This window comes from Pan paniscus, chromosome X (assembly GCF_029289425.2).
Source record: "Pan paniscus chromosome X, NHGRI_mPanPan1-v2.0_pri, whole genome shotgun sequence".
Taxonomy (NCBI): domain Eukaryota; kingdom Metazoa; phylum Chordata; class Mammalia; order Primates; family Hominidae; genus Pan; species Pan paniscus.
The window spans coordinates 139,928,892-139,954,499 of NC_073272.2; the positions used below are offsets into that span (position 1 = coordinate 139,928,892).

The 25,608-nt window shown below is 44.1% G+C and overlaps 1 protein-coding gene across 1 annotated transcript; it reads right to left on the minus strand.

Moving 5' to 3' along the window:
• Window positions 1–22,993: 22,993 nt before the first annotated feature.
• Window positions 22,994–25,218, minus strand: SOX3 (SRY-box transcription factor 3). The gene has a single exon (XM_034949871.3). The coding sequence runs from the start codon at window positions 25,069–25,071 to the stop codon at window positions 23,731–23,733; it is 1,341 nt and encodes a 446-aa protein (XP_034805762.1). The 5' UTR covers window positions 25,072–25,218; the 3' UTR covers window positions 22,994–23,730.
• Between the last annotated feature and the right edge of the window lie 390 nt (window positions 25,219–25,608).

A 25,608-nucleotide genomic window follows, 5' to 3' on the forward strand; every position in this document is an offset into this window, starting at 1 on the left:
GTTTCCCTGAAAAAAAATCAATAAAATTGATGACCTTGTAAAGACTAACAAAATAAAGACTGAAAACACAAATAGTCAAGAATGAAATGAAAAATGTTACTACAGATCATGCAGCCATGGAAAAAATAATAAGGGACTACTATAAACAACTTTACACTCATAAATTTAACGACTTGGAAGAGATGCATCAACTCCTCCAAAACCACAAACTACCAGAATTCAGCCAAGATGAAATAGACCATATGATATTGATATTAGGATAGGCAAATATATCAATAGAACCGAATAGAGAAGTTGGCAAACCTTCTCACAGAGGGCTAGATACTAAATATTCAGTCTCTGTTCAAACTACTCAACTCTACTGCACAAAAAGCAGCCTTAAGCCATATTTGAATCAGCATATATATGTTCCAATAAGACTTTATTTATGAATACTGAAGTCCTAATTGTATGTTTTGTGTGTCACGGAATATATTTCTTTTAATTTTTTGCAATCATTTAAAAATGCAAAAAACATCCTTAGCTTGAGAGTCAATAAAAACAGCACATAATTTGGTTGGAGACAAGTAGGATGATTCACATGGCCACGGAGACTTAAATGTGGCCACTTTACCTTAGAGGGATTTTAGGGAAGTCATCCAAAAAACTAGGTAATGGTGACGGGTGGGAGAGAACAAAACGAACCACTGATGTGGTGGCTATGGGGAACAACTTGGAGGAAGCACCCTCTCTCTGCCATGTGGGTCAACAGAATTGAATATGTGGAGAAGAGGAAGGAGTGGCAGATCTGATTGGGAAGGCTCTTTATGTGGTGTTAAAGAAACCCCCTTTCTCCAATCACAGCATCTTAGCCTCCCCACCACCACCCAAACACCAATGGAGGTGTTGGGGTTGTGTTTTGTGATGTCTCAGACACTCCAGGGCTACCATTGGCTGGAGCAGTGCCTGGATAACCAAACAAAGCTTAAGAGTGTGGCTTGGCTTTGCCCCAGGGAGGCTACATACGGGGAGGGGAAGAGCCCTGGGACAGACCACTGGGAGGTTTCAACTTGGCTGAGATTTACAAGCAAACCACAGCTATTTATCACAGGTAAGGACCAACCAACCACAAGAGTAGAACAATCAGCCACAAGTGCTCAAGATGAAAAGAAAGAGGGGACAACCCCCTGCCAGTGCAAGTGCAGAGACAGTTGCCAGGTCAGATGACCCCACCCATGCTCCTTCTCTTCTTCCCCATACATTCCCCCAAGATCACTACCCTCTCCTGGCCTGGCACAAACCCCTCCTCAGCCTGCATCCCTTATGAAGCCCCTCTTCCCATCACATCTCTAACCTCTTCCCTTAAACCATTGCCCTTCTGCGCTCACTCTGTTGCCTTCCCAGGTACACAAGCCAGCCACGAGGATATAAATTACTCCTTTACCCTTCTGCGAGCAAAAAAAAGTCCTCTGAAACATCTATTACTCAATCAAGAAAGCATAAGAGAGGGGAAAAAGCCAACAATAATTGTCTGTTACGACATGTTGACTAAGAAATGAAATCAGAACCAAGAGATCCCCAGAGAATGCCACCAATCCAAGTAAGCCCTGTGTGTAAGAAGGGAGGGAGGGAGGTGGAGTCCCACGGTTAGCCAGACATTCAAAATAAGGACGGGGGAAGACTGAACATGGAAGACACATTTCCTCCTCCACACTTCATCCCACAGGCAAATGGGAAAAGGGGCTTGGTGTTTCTGCATGTCGGGGTGAGGGAGCAGGTAGGAGTAGAAATGGGAAGGGCCCATCTGGGTCGAGGTGTGCTGTGTGGACGATACCAATGTAACAGTGACAATCTTCTCACAAAGGCAGACAACAAAATCACTTCCAGGCCACCTTCCTCACAGTAGTATGTGTTGTACCTCAGCCGATGCTGTGAGCACCTGAAGGCCTCAGAAAGACCAAAAAAAGTACCCTACAGAAAGTCACCAACAATATCACCATGCAGTAAAATAATAGTGTTTGGAAGCTACAAATGCAACACCAATTGGGGCACTCACTAAGAAACTTAGGGTGGAGCAGTGGCCTTCCAAAGGCAGGGTAGTGAGAGTGGTGCCCCCACCCCAGTGCAGGCAATAATAGGTAGAATTATCTCCCTGTTTTTAGGAAATTTTATTTTTGGAGAATTTTAATAGTAGAATAAAAGTGAGTAATAGTTGATCTTGTTTTTATTAGTAGACATAGACAAACTATCTCAAAAATCTACCTAGAAAGGTGGAGGCCATAGAATAAATAAAACAATCTTGAAGAAAGAAGAATAGCATAGGAACACTGATTGTATCTAATATGAAGTCTCACTACACAGCTACAGTAATTATGACAGTGTGGCAGAGAGATAGATAACATTGATAAATGGAGCACAAAAAAGAATTCATAAATAGACTCACAAAGAAGCCCAACTTATTTTTGACATCGTTGCAAAAGCAATTCAACACCATTTTGGAGTAATTGGACACCCATAGACAATAAATAAATAACATCTATCCAAACCTTGTGCTTTAAGCAGACATTAACTCAAAATGAATCACAGACTTAATTATAAACTGTAAAACTCTAAAACTTTTAGAAAAAAAGCCTAGGCAAGATATACGGCTTGCTGAAGACGTTTTAGACGTGATATCCAAAGCATAGCTCAAAAAAGGAAAATTTAATGAATAAGACCTCATCAAAACTAAAAGTTCTGCTCTGGGAAAGATGCTGTTAAAAGGATGAAAAGACAAGCTCCAAAGAATAAGAAAATATTGACGAACACTATCTGGCAAAGAGCTTCTATCTAGAATATATAAAGAGCTCTCAAAATTCAACAGTAAAAATAAGAAAAATTCAATTAGAAAATAAGCATTTGTGGAGATAGTTTAAGCATGCTCAGTAGCTGCTGGTAGGAAAGTAAGCAATGTGAGGGAAAAGTGCTTTGTTAACTAGACATTTCCTTAGTTATCTAATGAGAAGTACCTCTGGCTGACTGCTAAGTTTTTGCTGGCCACTTACATTTCTTTAGTCCAACAGATGGGTGAGATGTCCAGAGCCATTTTGAGGTCAGTAAACATCCCCAACTAAGAAAAAGCATGCCGGGAAATCAATTGAACACAAAGCTAGGGAATTTAACACCACTTTTCAGTTCTGTTTAGACAAAAATCTGGGTAAAATGTTTTAATTCTTTTGATTTATACTAGATAACATTATTATGATATATATTGTTATATGGATTACATTAATCGTAATATAAAGTTATGTAAATGGTAACCACAGTTTTGAAGCAAAGATTCGAATTCATTCTCTGCAGAATGCAAGTGAGTGTTTGACCCAGGACCAGAGTTATGTATGTTACTCTACTTCTCTAGGTATACACAGTGGGTGCTCAAGAAGTACTGATTGTGCATACATATTTGAATTTTTAAATTTATGTAGAAATGTATTTTCATGAGTGGACAAATGTATCTCAAAACAAGTTCTGAAGAATATTTAATTTTTCCCACAGTAAAGGAAGGGAAAAGAAAGTGGTGCTTCTCACTCTTGATAAAATATCAGTATTCACTAGCAGGGTTCCCTCAGTCATCAACATGGATACATGATAGGTTTATCTTAAATCAACTTTTAGTATTGTATGGAGGCAAGGACACTAAGCTGGTAACCAAAAGCCCCAAGTCCTAGTCCATGCTCCACCACTAACTCCTGGTGTGGCTTTGCTGAAACTCCTTCTCCTTTCTGGGCTTGCATTTCCATCTGAAAGATGTGGGGTTTGGACTAGAATATGACATCGGCCCTTTCTTGAAATTCTATGAGTGTGTGTGTCTGTATCTTTTTATTTATGTATTTTGGTGGATAAAAATGCTTTTTTGGGCCAGGTGTGGTGGCCCATGCCTGTAATCCCAGCACTTTGGGAGGCCAAGACAGGAGGATCACCTGAGTTCAGGAGTTTGAGACCAGCCTGACCAACATGGAGAAACCCTGTCTCTACTAAAAATACAAAACTAGCCTGGTGTGGTGGCGGGTGCCTGTAATCCCAGCTACTCAGGAGGCTGAGGCAGGAGAATTGTTTGAACCTGGGAGGCGGAGGTTGCAGTGAGCCAAGATAGTGCCATTGCACTCCAGCCTGGGCAACAAGAGTGAGACTCCATCTCAAAAAAAAAAAAAAAAAAAGCTTTTTTGATTAGGATCTAAGCCATTACATTTAACAAAAAAAAAAAAAAAAAAAAGGCAACATGGGGAGACTCCATCTCTACATAAAACTAGAAAATTATTCGCCCAGCATGGTGGAGTGTTCCTGTAGTCCCAGCTACTTGGGAGACTGAGGTGGGAGGATTGCTTGAGCCCAAGAGTTTGAGGCTGTAATGAGCTATGATTAGGCCATTGCACTACAGCCTGAGTGACGGGGTAACACCCGATCTCAAAAAAAAAAAAGAAAGAAAGAAAGAAAAAAGAAACCCTGTTTTCTGTATGCTTAGGCACAATTAAAAGACTGAATAAATTCCATGCTCAGCGAATCACAAGAGTAGGGGATCTTGGAATCTGGCAGCTACTGATAAAGTAGTCAAAGGAAGTCACTGAGAAGCAACAGTTTCAGTAAGTAGCTTTCATATATACTGCAACTTGGAGTGTCTTGCTAATATTTGTGACTAAAGACATTGTAGCTTGTTCAGTTTAACAGTCCCTATGGAGATCAAATGCTGGAATTTCACGAGCTTTCAAGATATTAAAATCATCATCAACAGCATGCAGCCATGTCTGTCCAAATCTCAATCTGGTCCTGAGTTTATTAGAACACAACAAATGAAGCTGAGCTCAGTGGCTGTGGGAGGTTAAGGCTTAGAGGCAATACTGGAGTTCTTATTCTTTTCTTGCTGGATGTTCACCAATAGCTCTCTAGGGTCTAGGTATAATGATAAAAGAAGCTAACTTTTTCCTTTCTTTGAGAATCCTTCCCTGAAAAGAACTTCCAAGTGCCTTCCCAGACCCTCTCGGAAAGGAAGCCCCAGACCCTCTCAGGAGCCTGCCCCAGTATTGTGCAGCCCTTACTGTCCAAGCCATTTTGCTTTAGTTCTGACATGATTTCTTTGCGTTAGTGTTCAAGCTGAAGTCCTGGATCCTGGGGTCAAGGGGCCTAAGAGTCAATCATGGTGGTGACTTTAGTTCAGTGTGGATAGAGGGTTTGGTATAGATATGAGAAGAATAAGGACCTGATGACATGCCAGGAATCAAATGGGTTAAGTCTGGAGGTAGTGTGTATAAATGCGCAGGATCACAAAATGAATTGGACTAGAAATCAATGTCCCCTGTACTCCCATTGTCCAAATGGCAGAAATAGAAAAGATAAGTGGGTACTTACCCAGTGACCAGAATTCACTTTTAAAAATTCTAAGTGGCAGCTGGGCGCGATGGCTCACGCCTGTAATCCCAGCACTTTGGGAGGCCAAGGCGGGCGGATCACCTGAGGTCGGAAGTTCGAGACCAGCCTGACCAACATGGAGAAACCTCATCTCTACTAAACATGGAAAATTAGTCAGGCGTGGTGGCACATGCCTGTAATCCCAGCTACTCAGGAGGCTGAGGCAGGAGAATCGTTTGAACCCGGGAGGTGGAGGTTGCAGTGAGCCAAGATCGCACCATTGCACTCCAGCCTGAGCAACAAGAGTGAAAATTCATCTCAAAAAAAAAATTGTAAGTGGCAATCAGTTTGATTATATATATGTGATTTTATATATGTGGGTGTGTATATATATATATATGGCCATCAGTTTGATTTTATATATACATAAATATATATTTAAAATATACAGAGGTTGAATATTTATCATATATATGGGAGTGTCCATACACACACTTCCATATATATGATAAATATTCGACCTTCATATATAGATAGATACACACACACAAACACTCCCATATATATGATAAATATTCAAAATGTGTATATAACCCAAATTATATACAATATATGAAATTATATATAATTATATATTAATTTATATTAATTATAAAATTGGGCTAAGCTATCTCTATAGAATAGCAGCTGGGAAGAATGTGTTGGATGACAGAATCAGGACCTGACAATGAAGTGGGATTGAGTAGCTAAATTAATCAATATGAAATTTATTGTGAGTCAACAGTGTAATGTACTCATAGACTTCCGGGGTGGTGAAACTTGCTCTTCAGTGTGGGAAAGTGAGTCCTGCTCTGCTCTGCCCTAGTCAAACCCCACCCAGTGTTCACTTCTGGCTGCTACACTGTACTGATAGATGAAGAAATATTGCAAAATTTTCTCAGGAGAGACACAAGAAAATTGAAGAGCACCTAGAACCTTCCAAATGAGAGAAAGTTGAAGGAAGTGAGAGTGATTGGCTTGGAGATGAGCAAAATTACTGCACAGTGCTGTCCTAGGATAGAGAGGAAACTCTGTAAGTCCCCACTAGGAGGAATGGGTGGCAGGTACAAAACAGAATAGTAAGAGCTTTTCAAACAGGGGCCACTTTGCCCCACAAGGTAGTGATCCGTTCATCCCTGGAGGCCTCCAAGCTGGGCATCCATTTGGCTGGGACAGTCAAATGTGACATGAATGAGATCCATGGCACATTATGTGCCTCAACATGTGGAAATAGAGTATCTCCTCTAGGAAATATGTATATAATGTAAAATTCGGTAAAAATGGATGGAAACTTTCCATAAGGCACATCTTTTATCGGAAAGGACATAGAGATGCCCTGTGACATACCTGGAGCCAAAGAAGCCAAGAAGAGTGGCTCTTACTAAAGCAGACCTGGCCATCATATTTTTAAGCAAGCACAACCCTGGGCAACGTCCTCTTGAGAATGGCTTACCTCCTAGTCTGCTGTGCTCTTTTCATAGTCTAGGTCCTTCCACCCTCCCCAAATGAACTGCAATTGAAGTGTTGACAGGCTTGAAGAAAGTGATCAAAAGTAGATTGAAACTCACTGTCGACAAGAATGTTCTTATGCATGGCTGAGTTGAGGGACGTCTGAGAGTTTAGACATCAGGAATTGCTCTGAGCAAACAAGTTACAATTCCCTGGGAAACTGTCTTTCGACCTCATTTGTCCCTGACAAATGTTCATCAAAGACATGCTGTAGTTCTGTGTCTTGTCCTGCAAACCATACGCCTTCCAGACACAGTAATGCTAGCTTGCTCACCAGTGGAAACATTCTTAAGATAGAAGTAAGATCTTCTCATTTCTGGAAACTATTTTTCTAAATTTTCTTTCTCTCTAGTAATTTTCTTTCCCCTTTCTTCCATCCTTTTTCATCTCAAATGAATATTTTAATGGATATGTCTTTATAATAAAGACAAAAAAGAGAATGCTTTTTAAGAATGGAAAAATCAAAGTTATTGCAGACAAGGTTGATGTGGAACATTGTTTTTTTCAGACTGTGAGAAAGTTATGGAACAACTGTTGATCTATTAAAACTTAACCTAAGGCCGGGCACGGGGACTCGCACCTGTAATCCAAGAACTTTGGGAGGCCGAGGTGGGTGGATCACCTGAGGTTGGGAGTTCAAGACCAGTCTGACCAACATGGAGAAACCCCGTCTCTACTAAAAATACAAAATTAGCTGGGCGTGGTGGTGCATGCCTGTAATTCCAGCTACTTGGGAGGCTGAGGCAGGCGAATCGCTTGAACCCGGGAGGTGGAGGTTGCAGTGAACCGAGATCACGCCATTGCCTGGGCAACAAGAGCGAAACTCTGTCTCAAAAAAAAAAAAAAAAAAAAAAAAAGACAACCTAGAGCTCATATTCTCGGTCTATTGTTTGTTTACTTCTTTACTCTAGTGGTTTAAATCTGCCTTAAAGACTCAAATGTTATAGAGTGTAACAACATATGGAACAGTGGAAAGTGGACTGAAAAGGAATGCCAGTGGTTCTTCATTCTGCAGCAATACCACTTAATGAATGAGCCAACCATCATGCTTTTCAGACCTTATTAGACTCTCAGGGAGCCTTCTAGGACATCTTGTCCTACCCCTTTATTTTATACCTGAGGCCCAGAGGGGAAGTTAATGAGGACTAATGAGGGGTAGACCTTAGGTTACCCAGTGACCTATTCATTAAGTGTTCTTTCCACTATACCACAGAACCCCTCAACATAAAGAAGTCACAGATTCACAGATTTGCAATAAAGCAGCCAATGACTTTATCAAGACTTTTGGTTCAAATAATAACAGCCACTATTCATTAAGTACTTTATGTGTGTTATCTCATTTATTGGGTCACAACTTGTAACAAGCAGTCTGATTCCATTTTTTGATGTTTGAGTGCTGGCAGCTTTTAAGCTTCAGCCCCCTCGTCCCACTGTTCTCCACATCTGGGCAAGCTTTTAAGAAAGCTTGGGCACTACCACCTTTAGTGCTGGCAGGATTCAAACCACATAAGCCCCTGACCATGTGTGGGAACCCAAACCCTGGTCCTACCTCCTAGCCACAATAAAACCCCCTGTCCAATCTCCTTTTCTAGCTCTCTCAAGCCAGTTTTGGGCCGGCTTGGGATGCCTGCCCTGCTCTCCCTTGGAGAGCCCCAATTATGCAATTAACAAACCTTTTCATACACTTTTTGTTTGTGTTTGGCATCATCAGTCTTGACACTGGACCAAATTTTGGGTAGATGGTCATAACAGAACTCAGAGGTATGTGCCGTTATAATCAGCATTTTGCAGATGGGGAAACTGAAGAATAGAAAGGTCAACATAATATACTGAGGCTTCTAAAAGGCTACAAAATTATAGAAACCACTTCTGAAAATAAATATACTGCTAATATTTCAATTCAGACCTAAGAAAATGTAAGAGTTTGTGTGTGCTATTGAAATGTAAGCAAATAATCTATAATAAATCTTTGACTCTTAGTTAAAGTTCTTGCCCAAGGTCACACAGTTACTGATGGGGCTGGGATTGAAACCCAGGCACTAAGACTCTGGAATCTACACTCTAAGCATCTCAAACTGATATTGGTCCAATTGCAAAGCCTGTGCTCTTTCCACTACAGCAGGAAAGTAAACCTGGATTGCATAAAGCTATAGAAAGGCTGTGTCTAGAATAATAATAATAATAATAATAATAGTATATGCTAGGCATTGCTAAGTCTTTTATTTAATCTTTTCTACAACTCTGTAAAGTCAATACTATTATTGTCTTCATTTTACAGATAAGGAAATTGGAGGCTCAGAGAGCTTAGGAAATAATATCCAAGGTCACAGAGGTTCTTGCGAAGCCTCTGCTTACTACCTGTGTGACCTTGGATATTATTTGTCTTGAGAAACTACATGGGTTGATTTATTAGAGGTCATAGTCTAATGTTCATTTGGAATGTGGAGTTTTGGATTCTTCCAGGATTGTAATAATAAAGGTAATATTTTCCCTGTATTGAGTGATAAGCCCCTTACATACATTCTCCTATTTAAACTTAGAGCCATGCTATAAAGTAAGTGCCGCTATTATTCCCATTTTGCAGAAGAGGTACTTGAGTCTGAGAGAGGTTCACAAAACATATTCAATGAAAGCAAGCTAAGCTATGGACTTGGGTAGAAGCTGAAATTTAAAATCCAACTGGTTACACTGGTCAAGCTCTGAAAGACTTAACCGGCTTCACAATTTGAGCCCTAATTCTTTCCTCTCTCCACTGAAAGTACATAATATCTAGCAAGAACCTCACTATATCTTTGGGATTTTGACGCACAACCAGCTGCCCTGCCACAGCCCTCCCCACATCAGCACTTCGTGAGCCGTTGCAGCATATTCCTCCTCAGCACCTCCTGTCAGATTCCTCATTCTTGCTGATTTCAGAGCCTGCACTGTCACTGGAATTGCCCTTGCTGCTGTAGCTACTCAGGCATCACATGCTGCAAGTCCTTGTTATCTCTAGGACAGCTCTTTTTGGTATGTTAAGGACTTATTCAGTAGAAAAGGAAGAAGAAGGAAAGGAGAACCTTCTGCTGTCCATACATTTCTTCCCATGAATATCCTGGAGCTTTTAGCTCTGGAAATGGAAATCCATGTACCCAGAAAGGAGAATGCTGAATAAACATACAGAAAATGGAGAAGAATGCAGTTACTGGAGGAGGCCCAAGAGTGGTCCTCCAGGACCATAAACTCCTGCAAACAAATTCAGCCCTACAACAAAAACTGAAAAGAGGACGGAATTTCTTCTGATTTCTTTACTCCAAATTAGAATGTGATTCTCGCCACCCTATCATGCAGGAAGTCTATGTTCACACAAGATGGAGATAGTAATAGGACTCATGTTGATTCTAACAGGAATGGAGAAGCATCACCTGCAGGCTTATTTTTAAACTTCTGTTTTTCCTACCTTTGGCGAATCATAGATTTTGGGGGGCAACAGGGAGCCTAAAAGCAGTGAAGTTACTTTTGTAGGAGTAGCAGAGCACTTGAGTTGATGGAAGGAGGTCTGGCTAAGCTTGTTAGTTGTTCCAACTCAGTCAGTGAATAGCAGTGTAACCTCAGACAAATGCGTTCCTTTCTCCTCTCAAGCCCTCCAAGTCCTACCTCATTTGAACTTCAATAATCTATGCCTTTTTTTCTTTCGTACAGCTCTAGCTCTATTTGGTTTTATTCAAGAAAATGACAAAGTGGCATCAAGTGTCTCATCATATATGCCAGGCACTGTGTAAGTTCCTCAAATGGAACTACATACAAAGAGTTTGGGAGGCACAGACAGGGATAGTCAGGGTAAGAATCTGAAAGGAGGTGCCACTGAAGCTGTGCCTCGAAGGATGAAAGGCAGAAAACAAGACCAGGCAGCCAGAGGAGCATACATTCTTCACTGCCTCGGAAATTGTAGAAGGACCTAGAAGAACCTGGTTTGTTTCAGGGAACCTGGGAATCGTGGGAAATTTGGTATTGCTCTAGAGGAAGAGTGTGTTGATATGAAACAAGACCAAGGAGCTAAGAAGTCAGGAACAGATCACGGAGGGCCTTGGATGGCTTGCCAAGGAGCTTGTATTTTGTCCTGTGGGTAGCACAGGTTGCCAACAGAGTTGGTTTTTAGCAGCAGCATCACATAATCAGATTGTTTTCATAGGAAAACTGCTCTGGTTTCAATATGAAAGATGACCTGGAGCGAGGTGACCCTGGAGCCCTGGAGGCCAGTGGGATGCTAGTGCCTGCATTACATTCCAGCCAAAGACAAGGACCTTCCTGCTGAAAGACTTTAAGTTGATTACCAATGATCTCTGCCTGCTGACATTCAGGCCCCTGTTTATTCCCCTCCCCTTGAGTGTGGCCTGGACCTAATGTCTCACTCCTATAAACAGAATACAGTAAAGGTGTTGGATGACTCTTCTGAGATTAGGTTACAGAAAGGCTATGACTTCCAAAATCAGCTGCCATGTCGTGAGCGGCCCTATGGAGAGGTTCAGATGGCAAGTGGCTTATGTCTCTGGCCAAAACCTAGCTAGAACCAGAGGCCTGCCCACCAGCCACTTAAGTGAACTGGGAAGTAGATCTTCTGAGGCAAGCCAACAGCCACATCAGTTACCTTGGAAATGGATCCTACCCCAGTGGAACCTTGAGATAACTGTAGTCCTGGCTAACTCCTTGGCTGCGTCCTTGTAAGAGATCCTGAACCAGGTGGGCCACACCAAAATTCCTGAGCCACAGAAACTGGAATTAACAAGTAGGGTACCTGTTGTTTTATACTGCCAACATTTGAGATAATTTCTTACACAGCAATAGATAAGTAATACAAGCCCCAATAAGGCAGTGGCAATGAAAAGCAGATGAATTCTGAAAATGTGAGCAAGCTGGGTTGGAGTGTGAGAAGGAAACAGATATCTAGGCAGACATCGACGCTGTTTAATTAAGATGGAAAATAAAGTAGGAGGTGTTGCTTTGGGGAGGAATATGATATACTAGTTTGCTGGCCAAAGTTTGAGGGCCTGTGGGACACCCCTGTAAATATACTTAGGAGGCAGCAGGATTCAAAGGGCAGAGGTTTAGGAGAATCATATGGACTGGACATTTGGGAGTATTAATGTAGAGGTGGCTTAGGAAGTGCAACAGTGAAGCCCTGGAGATCCTCAACATTTCATCAAACCAGTGTTATTGTGTGTATGTGTTTTTGTGTGTACTATCTATGTATATCTTCTCCTAAGCAACTACTTCGCATCCTAAAAAAAAATTTCCTTATCTTTGCAGCCATTTTTGGGTTTTCATTTTACCTCACTGAAGACTCTAAATATGAGTGACTCTCTTCGCCTTTCAGATTAACCTGAGCCCTCTCCAAATTGGACAAGTTCCCTTTTTAAGTGTGCTGCGTAAATCTGCTGTTGATTTCTGCTGCTTGTAATTATTGGCAACATCTCTAGAGTTCATATGTTGTTTACATACTCAGCCTAATTTATTTTTCCCAAAGAAATTATACAATGTGACATAGCAGGAGAGCTTGTTAGAAGAAACACAGTACATGAAGAGTCTAGAAGATGTCAAGTTGACCCAGAGATCTTTATCAGGGGTTGGTGGTGGTGAGTGTGTTTCTAGCTAACCTGCAGAATGTAAACAGAGCCTGCAGACAGACTGAAAGACAGCTCTATCAGCTGTGCTGGAAGTGTTGACAACACTATCCTACCCAGGGTGTGAGCACAGAAGTTTGTTACCATTCCAATTTTGCTGAGCAGTTTGGGGCTTTTGACATTACAGATATCCTGTTCCTGCACAGAGTCTCATAGAAGAATCTTAAAGTTAGAAAGCACCTTAGAGGTCTTCTCAGAAAAGAATGCACAGACTACTTCTGAATGTTTGAAACTATCTACTTGCAAATAATGGTATTTCAATTGCGCAATTAATAAAGCAACAAATAGAATCATTTTCAATTGAGCAATGCTAGTAGATGGAATATGTTTTTATTAACCTACAAAACCACATTAAATTTGATGGGGCAATGGTTCATTTGAACAAAGTGATGTAGATATTAATGTGATTATATATGGAAACATATAGTACCAAACTAAAGTCACATATCAAAATCTATTCTTTTCACTTTAAAGTCTGAGAACTGACCAGGCACGGTGGCTCATGCCTGTAATCCCAGCACTTTGGGAGGCCGAGGCGGGCAGATCACGAGGTGAGGGGTTCGAGAACAGCCTGGCCAACATGGTGAAACCCCGTCTCTACTAAAAATACAAAAATTAGCTGGGCATGGTGGTGGGCACCTGTAATCTCAGCTACTCGGGAGGCTGAGGCAGAATTGCTTGAACCTGGGAGGCAGAGGTTGCAGTGAGCCGAGATTGCGTCACTGCCCTCCAGCCTAGGCGACAGAGCAAGACTCTGTCTCAAAAAAAAAAAAAAAAAAAAAAAAGTTTAAGAACTTAAACTCCTTTTCTTGTGCTGTCTATCTCTGTTCATGCTACCTCTCTCTCTAGTCACCCCCAACCAGGATGAAGAAGAGACTCACCCTGCTTACCTACCTCTTGATCTTACCACTTCCCATGCTCATTGCTACTGGACTCAGAGATTGCTTTCTTGCCTTAACCAAAATCAAACAGCCTCTTGGCTATTCTCTCTGCCTCTAGCCTCTTCCTTGTCCAATTTGTCCTTCACACCGTAGTCAGCTTGATCTTTATAAAGCACTGACCAAAATCATTTCATGGTTTCCACTGAGTACAGAATCAAGTCACAACCCCTTAGCATGACATTCAAGGCCCACGAATATGACGTTTTCTACCTCTCCAGCCTCATTTCCCATGACATCACTCCATCCGCTCCCTTCAAAGCCATGCTCTTTAACCACATAAAGTTCCCTGACTCCAAGATAGATGACTGTGTTATTTGCATGCTGTTCTATCAGCCCAGAATGCCCACCACCCCTTCTTTTCGTATGAAATTTCTATGTATACTATAAGCCTCAGCTTAAATATTCTCTTCTCCAGGAAGCCCCTTCTTTGACTCTCTCATGAACCCTGGCTCTACCATGGAATGGTTCCCATTTCATTTTGTCTCAAGAATGAGACCTGTTGACCTTCTCTCTCCAAACCTACATTGTGAGCCACATGACTTCCTTTTGTTCCCAGATCGTTGCACACTCTCTGACATATAGGTTGCCTCAAAAGTGTTTATAGAGTAAATAAATCATGAGCATTAGCAAAGCTTTTTAACACATTTCAAAAGTCCTTGAAGGTTTCATGTTTAGATAAAAATTGAAGTTCATTAAATGTTTTGAATACTGTTTAATAAGTATTATACATTTTTTATTTTTGCTCATCAGGGATTGTCAAGATCCACATATAAAAGCATATTTATCATTAGTTAATAAAACGTAAGAGTAAAATAAACATGGTAATTTAAACTTCAGTTACATTTGATTGACATTTTCATAGAGAATACATGCTTCAAAAAGAAACAAGCTCTTAATTACTTCTTTAAATAAGACCCTTTTGTCAACGAAAATTTTATTTAATACAGAAGTTCTCACTTTTAAAATTTTTGAGGAGAGTTGCTACCACAAGAACCCATTTTGGAATTTTAGATGTTCAGTAACTAATTCTAGACTTTTAGTAACTAAAAAGATTACTTTGTTTTTCTTTTGGGAATGTTTTGTCCTTTTCTATATACCCTCAAACTGAGAAGGTGTTTCTGGTGGAGATGGAAAGAACACATTCAGCCTTATTAAAGGCAAGTTGAGAGTAGTTGTAAAAATCATTGAACAGGGAGGGAGAATACCCAAGCTCTGGTTCATTGACTCTGGCATTAACAAGCTATGTGACCTTGTTATACCTGTGTCTCTCTGGGCCTCAGTTTCCCTGTATGTAAAATGAGAGTGCTGGATTAGATTATTTCTGAGGACTTTTCCTGTTCTAACAGACTAGGTTAGCAGAATGCATTTGGATTTGTGGTAGCAGCTGGTTAGTACAATAGCCCCTAGCACTGGACAGCTTTCTCTCAAACACCTCTCCTAGTATCAGCCACCAGAGCCCCAGGTGTTTTTTTAAATTCAAATAGCCACTTTATTGATATATAATTTAATACCATAAAATTCATCCATGTAAAATTTAAAATTCAATGGGTTTTAGAATATTCAAAGTGGTGCAACCATCATCCCAATCAATTTTAGAACATTTTCGCCATGCAAAAAAGAAACCCTGTACACATTAGCAGTAACTCTCTATTTCCTCCCAACCCCTCCAGCCATAGGCAACCACTAATCTAATTTCTGTTTCTATAGATGTGCCTTTTCTGGATATTTATACAAATTGAATCATACAATATATAATCTTTTACAGTTGGCTTCTTTCACTTGTTAATGTTTTCAAGGTTCATCGATGTTCATCATTTATTTTTAAAAAAAACAACTTGACTGGCCATGGTGGCTCACACCTGTAATCCCAGCACTTTGGGAGAGCAAGGTGGGCAGATCACTTGAGGCCAGGAATTCGAGACCAGCCTGGCCAACATGGCAAAAACCCGTATCTACTAAAAATACAAAAATTAGCTGGGTGTGGTGGCGCATGCCTGTAGTCTCAGCTACCGGGCAGGCTGAGACAGGAGAATTGTTCGAACCCGGGAGGTGGAGGTTACAGTGATCCGAGATCATGCCACTGCCCTCCGCCCTGGGTGACAGAAGGAGACCCTGTCTCAAAAAAATAAAGAAAAAACTTTACTTTTCAGAACAGTTTTGGATTACAGAAAAATTGGGAAGATTGTACAGAGAGTTCCCATATAATGCCATATCCCATTTCCCTTATAATTAACGTCTTACGTTAGTGTGGTACATTTGTTATAATTAATGAACCAATACTGATATGTTATTACTATATAAACTCCATACTTTATTCAGATTTCCTCAGGTTTTCCCTAAAGTCCTTTTTCTTTTCCAGGATCCTATCAGAATACCATAATACATTTACATTACAATAGTAGTCATGTCTGCTTAGGCTACTCGTGGCTGTTTCTTAGCCTTTTGTTGTTTTTTGATGACCTTGACAGTTTTGAGGATTTCTGGTCAGGTGTTTTGTAGAATGTCCCTCAATTAGAATTTGTCTTATGCTTTTCTTATGATTCAACTGGGATTATTGTTTTGGGGAGGAAGACTGCAGAGGTAAAGTGCCATTCTCATCACATCATATCAAGGCTACATGCTATCAGCATGATTTATGACTGTTGATGTTGAGCTTGATAATCTGGATTTGATAGGGTTTGTCAGGTTTCTCCACTGCAGTTATCCTTTTTGCCTGTTATCCATACAGTTTTGGTAGGTACTCACTATGAGCAGCCCACACTTAAGGCATAGGGAGTTGTGCTCCACTACCCTGAGTCCAGAGTATCTACATAAATTATTTTCACTTCTTCTGCACAGATTTGTCTCTTCCTCTCCTCTCATTTATTTATTTACTTATTTATTTATATCAGTGTGGATACATGCATTTTTTTAATACTTGAGGTTATAATCCGATACTGCTTTATTCATTTTGTTGCTCAAATTATTCCAATTTGGTCACTGGGAGCTATTTTAGTTGGCTACTGTGTTCCTTTGACACAGAGCATCATTGTAGTTTATGTGTCTTCTCTCTCCCTCTCCCTATTTCTCTCTGTCTCCCTCTTTTTCCTTCCCTTACTTTCCATCACTGCAAGACGCAACAGGCTTATTTTGTATATTTCTGGCCCCAGTCCTAGAATCAGTCATTTTCCCAAAGATCCCTGGTTCCTTTTATTGAAGAATGATATTAGAAACTAAGATCTGGGCACTAGGTGTACTCATTGTAACTGGGATGTCTCTGCTTCCAGGTCCTCTCAGCTGACAGAACAAAGAAATATGTGTGTGGATCCTAGCCCCTGTATATACCAGTACTCAATTTCTTTTCATTGCAGAATACTATTCATTGTATGAATATATTGAATTTTATTTACCTATTAATCATGTAATCGACATTTAGATTGTTTCTACTTTTGGGCTATTATGAATAGTGCTGTTACTAACATTAGTTTACAGATTTTTGCGTGAAAATATGTTTTCATTTTTCTTGGTTATTCCTTAGAGTGGAATTGCTGGGTCATATGGTAAATCAATGCTGAACCTTTTAAGGTACTGCTGGACTTGTTTCAAAGAGTTTTGCACTCTCACTAGCACTGAATAAAGATTCCAATTTTCCCACATCTTTGGCAACACTTGTTATTGTCTACTTTTAAATTGTTATTGTAATAACCATGTTATTTGTGAGTGGTATCTCATTGTGGTTTTGATATGCATTTCCCTGATGACTAATGATGTTTAGCATCTTTTCATGGGCTTATTGTCCATTTGTACATTTTCCCTGGGAAAAAGTGTCTACTCAGGTCCTCTGCCCATTTTTTAATTGGGTTGTGTTTGTATTATTTAGTTTCAAGAGTTTTTATATAGTCTAGACATAAACCCCTGATCAGATATATGATTTGCATATATTTTTTTCAGTTCTGCTGGTTGTCTTTTCACTTTCTCGATGGTGTTCTTTGAAGCAAAACATTTTTAATTTTTATGAAGTTCAATTTATTTATTTTTGTGTGTCTGTTTATGCTTTTGGTGTCGTATGGCTTTCTTTTCATTATTAATGGTGAAGACTGATGGTGCCTTCTTCTTCATCAAGAACTAGCCTCAGCAATGAGAAGCATCACTCATGGTGGGAAGTACACAATCTGACCAGAGAACACTCCCTCTTTTCTGGAAGGTCAACAGAGGCTATTGAGAAAGTGATCATAATAGCTTACATAAGCCAAATGTGGTGGCATGTGCCTGTGGTCCCAGCTACTCAGGAGGCTGAGGCAGGAGGATTGCTTGAGCCCAGGAGTTTGAAGCTGCAGTGTACTATGATGGAACCTGTGAATAGTTACTGCACTCTAGGCTGGCAACATAGCGAGATCCTGTCCCTAAAAAAAAGTTTTTTTAAAAAAAATTTACAAATATAATAATAACTAACACATACTGCACAATGTGTGCCAGGCACTGTGCTTAGCTCTCAAAGCACCGTTTTTTATTGAATCCTTAACAACAAACTGGACACATTGTTGTCCCCACTTGACATTTCAACAAATTGAGGCTCAGAGTAAGTGATGTCCTCAGGAGCCCACAGCTGGTAAGAGATGGAGACAAAAAATTATAAATTCAATCTTGATTTTCACTGATCCTATTGGCTTTAAGTCCCCAGGGCACCCATTCCTAAACATGCAATAAACACTCATGAATATTCTGAGAGCCTCCTATAAAATAGGCATTGTGCTGAGTATTGGTGAAGAGTAGACACGGTATTTGCCTTCATGGAGCTTACAGACTAGAAAGCAGACAAGAGGCAGAATCATACAAATAAATTAAAATGATCACTGGAATCAGTGTTGGAAAGGCACCCAGAGCTATAACAGCTTATAACAAGGAGATCCATCCTATTCTGAAGAAGGGCACCATGAAAACCTCTCTAAAAGAAGTGGTGCTAGGGCCAGGCATCGTGCCTCATGCCTGTAATCCCAGAACTTTGGAAGGCTGAGGTTGGAGGACTGCTTGAGGCCAAGAGGTGGAGACCAGCCTGGGCCACATAGCAAGACCCTGTCTCTCCAAAAATAAGAAAAGAAAAAGTGGCTGAGTGTGGTGGCTCACACCTGTAATTTCAGCACTTTGCGAAGCTGAGGCAGGAGGATTGCTTGAGCCTAGGAGTTCAAGACCACCCTGGACAACATAGTGAAGCCCCATCTCTATGAAAAAAACAGTGATGCTTGAACTGGGATGTTCAGAAGGACACTGGACTATTTGAGAAGCAAGCTTGGAAAAGAACTTTCTAGGCAGAGGAAATAGCAAGTTCAAAAGCCCTGAGGCAAGAAAGAAACCGTGCCTTTTTGTCAATAGATGTAATTGTTAGGAAATCTGTGCTTGATGTGTGGATTTGGGGGAAATCCTACAGATGCAAAAAATAATATATGTACTGTGCATAATAATCTTTATTTAAGACAATTACCAGACTTTAAAATGTGTTGAGATATGAAACTAATACAAACCATAATCTATTTATTCAACAAACATTTCTCAAAAGGAATCCTGGCTGAGGTTGAGCGAAGGAAGACTAAGAGGTCCAAGGAGTTGAACCCAGAGAGGTAGGTAAGAGCTGGATCAGGCAATGCTTTTGAGAGTTGGGATATTTTTTAAAGAGCAATCAATAGGAAGCCACCAGAAAGTTCTTTAAAAAGTAACAATGAAAGGATTTATGTTGGGCAAGTGGAGTGAATGTTCTAGGGATAATGGGTTGAAGCGGGCAGAGTAGAAGCAGTGAGAACAGGTAGAAGAAGGCCATGGCAGAGGTCCAACAAGAAATGACAGTAGTGGTGTGGATGAGGATGGTGACGATGGAAAGGAGAGACACAGCATGTTGTATGTATTCCACTCAGCTGGTTGGTGCTCACCTAACCTCTCCTCTGCCTGACCTGGGAACCCACCCCTGGGCTTGCTCTCTGCCCCCTTCTCAAGAGGGCAGTGAGGGTTGATTGGGCCCCTGCATTTAAGTGCCTTCTGGTTCCTCAGCGGCCCCAGCTCCCCGCAGCCCAGGCTGTTCAGCTTGGCTCCCAAGGAGGTCTTTTTCTCCAGTGAGTGGGTCTGAAGAATGACGGAGCCGCTCACTAATCTGATCCTGCTCCTGCTTACTGAGGAGGGGAATTGGCAGGGGGTTGCTCTGGTGTGCTTGTCCTGCTTGTGTTAACTGCAGGCCCCAACCTGGAGAAAAGCTAGAGGATTACTGCTCCTGGGGCTCCCTGCCCCCTCCCCATCCCAAAACAGCTGAAGGAAAGGCTTGAACTTTTCTCTTTCACAAGGAGACACAATTTTGTATTTGTGATAGGGAGAGAATGTATTTTAAACCTGCCTTTTCTAGTGATAACAGGAATGCAATCCTATTAGAGAAAATTGGAAAGTATGAGAAGGATGACTAACCAGTATGCATAACACTACCCTGCATTTTTGCATGTTTCTCCAGTCGAATATACTTATTTTTAAATAGTCAAGGTCATATACACTGAATATAGTTCTGTGTTTCTTGCTGTTTACGCTTTGTGCTTTAAGCTTTTCCTTGTGTGATTAAAAATTTCTCTGTAAACGATTTTCATGTCTGCAAAGCAGACTTTTTAAAACATTTTACCTAACCTTTCTCCATTTGTTGGACATTTGGTCTGTTTGGAACTTTTTTGCATAAGAAGGGCTGTGATGAGTATCTTTGTTATAAATCTTTGGCTGCATTTTGGATGCGCTTCTTCAGCCCCCACCCTCACCCACTCCTAGATTTCTAGAAGGGGGATTAATGAAGGAAGTTGTATAGTCAGAAGATAGGAAAGCAAAACTCTACCTAGGGTAATTCCCACCAAAAAGTAGCTCTGCACCTATCATAGAAGCTAAAAAATGGACTAGCCATTTTCCCTCGGTAAGGACTTGATGCTTCCCACATCACATCATTCACGAAGAGGTGGCTAGTAGGAGTCTCTGTGTCAGGAATTGCCTTTCTCTAGAGGCCCCGCTGGATTATGGCTTTGAGGGGCAGCTGGGGCTGTGATTTCACTGGTTTATCTCTTGGTTTTGTGGCCGGCAGAGGAGAGAGTACCCTCCCAGGCCTGGGAGTGTGGTTCCACTGAGCCGCGGTAGAACCAGCTACGCAACCTTGAGCACCGTCATTTCCCCTTTTGGGGCCAGTTTCCTCCTATGTAAAACAAGGAAGAGGAGGGAGGAGGAATTGGAGTTTGACCAGATTTCATTATTGTTGCTGTTTAAGCAGCAGAAGCCTTATTACAAATTAAACCTTATCAGAACCCCAATCTATAAAATGGATTAAGGTTCGGTTGCCCTGATAGACGTGAGTGGGGAGGAGTGGGGGAGGGGCCCCAGTTTGAAAACTCTGGGCTAGAAGATGAAAGTTTCATTCTAGTTCAGTTCCGTTCTCTTCCCTATTGCTGAAGGAAAGAAAAAAAAATCATTTTTCATCTGTATTTAAATCCTCCTAATGTGCTGATTGATGAAATCTTTTCTCTTAAGGGCAATTTGGAAATCAGACAAAGTGAAGCACAAAGCCATGGATGTTTAGAGAGAGAGTGAGCGGTATGTGAGACACACTGAAAGGGTGACCCTGGCACTTCTAAGAAGGCAGCAGCACAATGGACTCTTCGAAAGAAGCAGTGTCAGAGTTTATTCTCCTGTTGGCACCGCCTCCCACAGTGGGGGCGAAGTGCTTGTTTTTACCCTCCCTTTCCTGGAGTCATTTCAGACCAAATTTGAGTCCACAATTGCTAGCAATTGGAAACCCAGAGTAACCTACGGACAGGTATTTTATTGAAGGCCAAACACGGCAAAAATATGGTGGGGGAATAGATAGGACAAAAGAGTTTCCTCTCGCCCCTGGGTTTTTGGAGCACCCGGGTTGAGGGGACAGGGGAGATGAGGCTCACTGACCAGGCAGCTTGCAGGTTTGCTCCAATCACAGCAGCAAGGATTGAAGCACCAACCAGCCGGGAGGGGCGCGAGGTCTGTGGCCCTGGGATTGGGAGAAGGGGGAGTGGTACCAAGGTTAAGACTGAACCCGAACCCGAGGCTGGACGCGCGGCAGGACCAGGAGGAGGACTGGGTGGAGGGCAAAGCATATGGGTCTGTAAATCAACGCCGGCCCCCTCCCACCCCATGCTGCACAGTGGGGGATGGAATGCGGGGGGTGAGGGTTGGCAGTGGAAATGTCTTAGGGGGCTGGTGCTGCCTTCCCAGGGAGACCCGACCTTTCTTGAAGAGGCGGAGTGGGTTTAGTCTCCAGGATCCGCAGTGATGTGTAAAAAGCGGGCACGACCCCCGAAGCCTCAGAAAGCCCCCTCCCCACCCCCCCACCAGGCCCTCCCCGGCCCGCAGGTGAATGACTGGCCCACACAAAGGAAGCCGGCTGGAAATGTGGAATTCGGACCAATTTACGGGAGACTCTGTCGCCTAGGGTCCCAGCGGACCTCAAGCAAAGAAACCTGTGGTCAGTAGTGGATGAGGATAAAAACAGTGCACCAGGCCAAGCTTATTGGAAAGGCTGAGTTTAGTTATTCTGGGATAGCGAGGTAACAGGATTAAAGGGATTAAGGAAATCACCTCAAACAGCTGAGGAGGGGGTAAAAAAACACTGGTTCTATTTGTTTTCTTCCTAGGCCCCAAACAGATACACTGGGGCCGTGTGGCTGGGCGCGAAACTAAAGGCCCTTCGGGGGGCACAGTGGAATGGCCAAGGGTCAGGGACTGGAGGAAAGTGGGGAGGGGGAATGGAGTAGAAAGCGGGCTCGAGACTCTGGATGAAAAGGAGCCTTCTCTGGAAAACAAATAGGTGGACTGAGTTGACATGTTAAAAACAAAACGCCTGGGAGGAGTTTCGGAGATCTTTGAAAATCTAAGGAGTACTTTTTAATACCAAATCTTCCAGCGCTGAATGTTGACTCCGGCGGTTCAGCTACCAGGGTTGAAACGTATTTGTTTCCTGCTGGGGATCCCTGTAACCATTTATTTTTAATAGGATCATCGAGATTTCCGAAGGGTTTTCGTTTTGTAAATATTTCAGCTAGGCTCAAATGTCTTCCCGCCCCAGTGCACAAAGGTAAAAGTGCCCCGTTTTTGGTCGGTTTCAGCGGCCGCGACTTTCCAGCCCCGCCTCGCGTGGCTGCGGCAGCAGACACTTTCAGCAGACGCTCACTGCGATCAACAAGTGCGCGGCCGCGGGCTCTGCGCATTAGCTACTACTGTGTGCCCGCTCTCGGGAGACGCTCCTGGAAGACTCGAAACTCTGTTCCGAGTTTCAGTTGAGAATATTGGAAGCTGGTGTATGGTGGATCACCAGTAGTTAAAAGGAAACCATTTCAGATTATGCTTGCCTCCCCCCAGGTCCCACCCCGCCCCTAGGATGGGATCTCAGTTGTAAAACCGAGTGTTGGTTCCTCCCCAACCTGCAAAAAAGTTTCAGGGCCGCAAAATTATCAGGACTCCATCATGTTGGTTATAAAATTTATTGATCTCATTTAGGAATTAAGAGTAAAACTTGAAAAACCTGAAACAAAGTAGCCCCTCCCCACTACCCAAACGAAATCTGAACACATTAGCGCGAAGAAATATCAAACAGATCACGGCAGAAATCACCAACTCAACATGACTGGACAGAAGCTGTCCCGCGGCCAGGGGCGGCGAGGCGGGAGACACACGCACACCTGGCTATAAATTAACATTGGCTTTAGCTGCCGCGCTGCTTGGAGCGGTCAGCGCCCCAAAAAACCACGAGGAAAACAGACGCGACACGACTGGGGGCGTAGGCGTTGCAGTTCTCCAGCTGGCCTCACCCGATACTATGTTTCTCCCATTCACTCCTTGGCTAACTGCAAACTAACAAGACAACATTTTCAAATGTAACAGAATAACCCTGGAACTCAGGAGGAGGAGTGGGGGCTGTTTTTTCTTTGCAAATAACACAGCGATTCCCAGCCTACAAAGGTGAAAGAAGGAGCAGCGGCGTGGGGCAAGAGAGCTCTCTAGAAGTCCCATTTTCGCTGCTCCTGACTTATTTTTGCTTTTGTACAAAACCCGACAGCTACAGCAAAACTTTCAGTCCTCCCCATCATCGGTACAAGGCAACAGTCCCAGGCAAGCAAAGCTAAACAAGGCGTCCCAACTTGGGGGTGCGGGGCGGGAGTGGGGGTGGGGGTGGGGAACTAGGGTGGACGAGCGCAGGCCGGTGCTCAGATGTGGGTCAGCGGCACCGTTCCGTTGACTGCAGTCCCGGCGCCCTGGTAGTGCTGGTGCACGCCGTGCAGGCGACCGCCGGGCAGCGGAGAGGCGGCGTCGGCCGCGTCCCCGCCGGGTGGCAGGTACATGCTGATCATGTCGCGCAGGTCGCCGAGGCACGCGCGCTGAGAGTGCGATGCGATGGCGGGCGGCGGCGAGCTGGGCTCAGACTTCACTACCGAGCCCATGGGGCCCAGGCTCATGGCGGCTGCGGCCGCAGCTGCGGCCGCGGCGGTGGCGGGCTGCTGCCCGTAGGCGGCGGCCGCGGCTGCTGTGGCTGAGGGCGCCATGCCCCCGTAGCCCGAGGCGGCGGCGGCCGCGGCAGCGACGTTCATGTAGCTCTGAGCGCCGGGCGGCATCATTGGGCTGTACTGCAGGCCGGCCATGTCGTAGCGGTGCATCGGCGGCAGCGCGGGCGGCGGCGGCGGGCTGCTCATGCTCGGGGGCTGCGCGTAGCCCAGCTGCTCCTGCACCAGCGAGTACGCGCCGTTGGCCCAGCCGTTCACGTGCGTGTACGTGTCCAGGCGCTGGCCCACGCCCACCGGACTGCTGGCGGCAGCGGCTGCGGCCGCGGCAGCGGCGGCGGCGGCCGCGGCACCGGGAGGCAGGAGGCCGCTGGGCAGGGAGTACTTATCTTTCTTGAGCAGCGTCTTGGTCTTGCGGCGCGGTCGGTACTTGTAGTCCGGATACTCCTTCATGTGCACGGCGCGAAGTCGCTTGGCCTCGTCGATGAATGGTCGCTTCTCAGCGTCGGTCAGCAGTTTCCAGTCGGCGCCCAAGCGCTTGCTGATCTCAGAATTGTGCATCTTGGGGTTCTCCAGGGCCATTTTGCGCCGCTGCCCGCGGGACCATACCATGAAGGCGTTCATGGGCCGTTTCACACGGTCCTGGTCTGTACCCCCGCCACCTCCGCTCGCACCACCGCTGCTGCCGCCGCCCGAGTTCGCGCCGCCGGCTGCGTTCGCACCACTCTTGCCTGCGCCTCCCGGGGCTGCGGGGCCGCCGGTGCCCGCCGCTTGTGTGGGTGTCCCTACGGGGTTCTTGAGTTCAGTCTCCAGAAGGCTGTACATTGCCGGGGCGGGAAGAAGGTGCGCCAGCGTGGCGGGAGGAGAAGGCGCTCCGGGGGCTGGAGCGGCCACGGTGAAAAGGCCCTGGGACTCCGTCGGAGCGGAGCTTGGGGGCCTGTGGGCCAGCGAGTCCGGCGGGAAGGGTAGGCTTATCAAAATGCTCCGCGCCAAGTCAGCAGGAACCCGCGGGCTTCTCGCACCTGATGCGTTCTCTCGAACAGGTCGCATTCACAGTCTGCCTGGGCTCTAGCTGGGCCCCTTATATACCTGCTCGGATCCCCCGGGGTTGGGGCTTGGTCCGCCCCTCGCAACCCGGAGGACCCGTGATTGACAGGTTCGCAGTGATGCGCCCTGGCCAATCATTACCGAGCCCCCGTTCGGCCTGGCTGGAAAAAAAAAAGTTCGGGGAGCCCTTTCGTTCACCCCACGCCCCTCTTTGGCCTAGTGACGTGGTAAGAGTTACTTAGGAGGCGGGAGTCCACGAGGCCCACTCAGAGGCCACCAATTAGGGTTTCAAAAAGTTTGAAAGAACGAAACCTGAGGAGGTGACGGGGGGATGGGGGAGGGGGGAGGGGGCACGCAAGCAGATTGGGGGGAGGGGGCAGAGGGGCGCCTTCGGAATTTAGAAAACAACTTTGCAACCCTGTCAAGGCAGACCGGCGCCCCATCCCCCGGCCAGCCCGCAAAGCTTCCCGTTGTCTGCACGGAGGTTTTCTGGCCGCTTCTGCTGCCAGCGCTAGGAACGCAGGGCACCACCAGCTACCC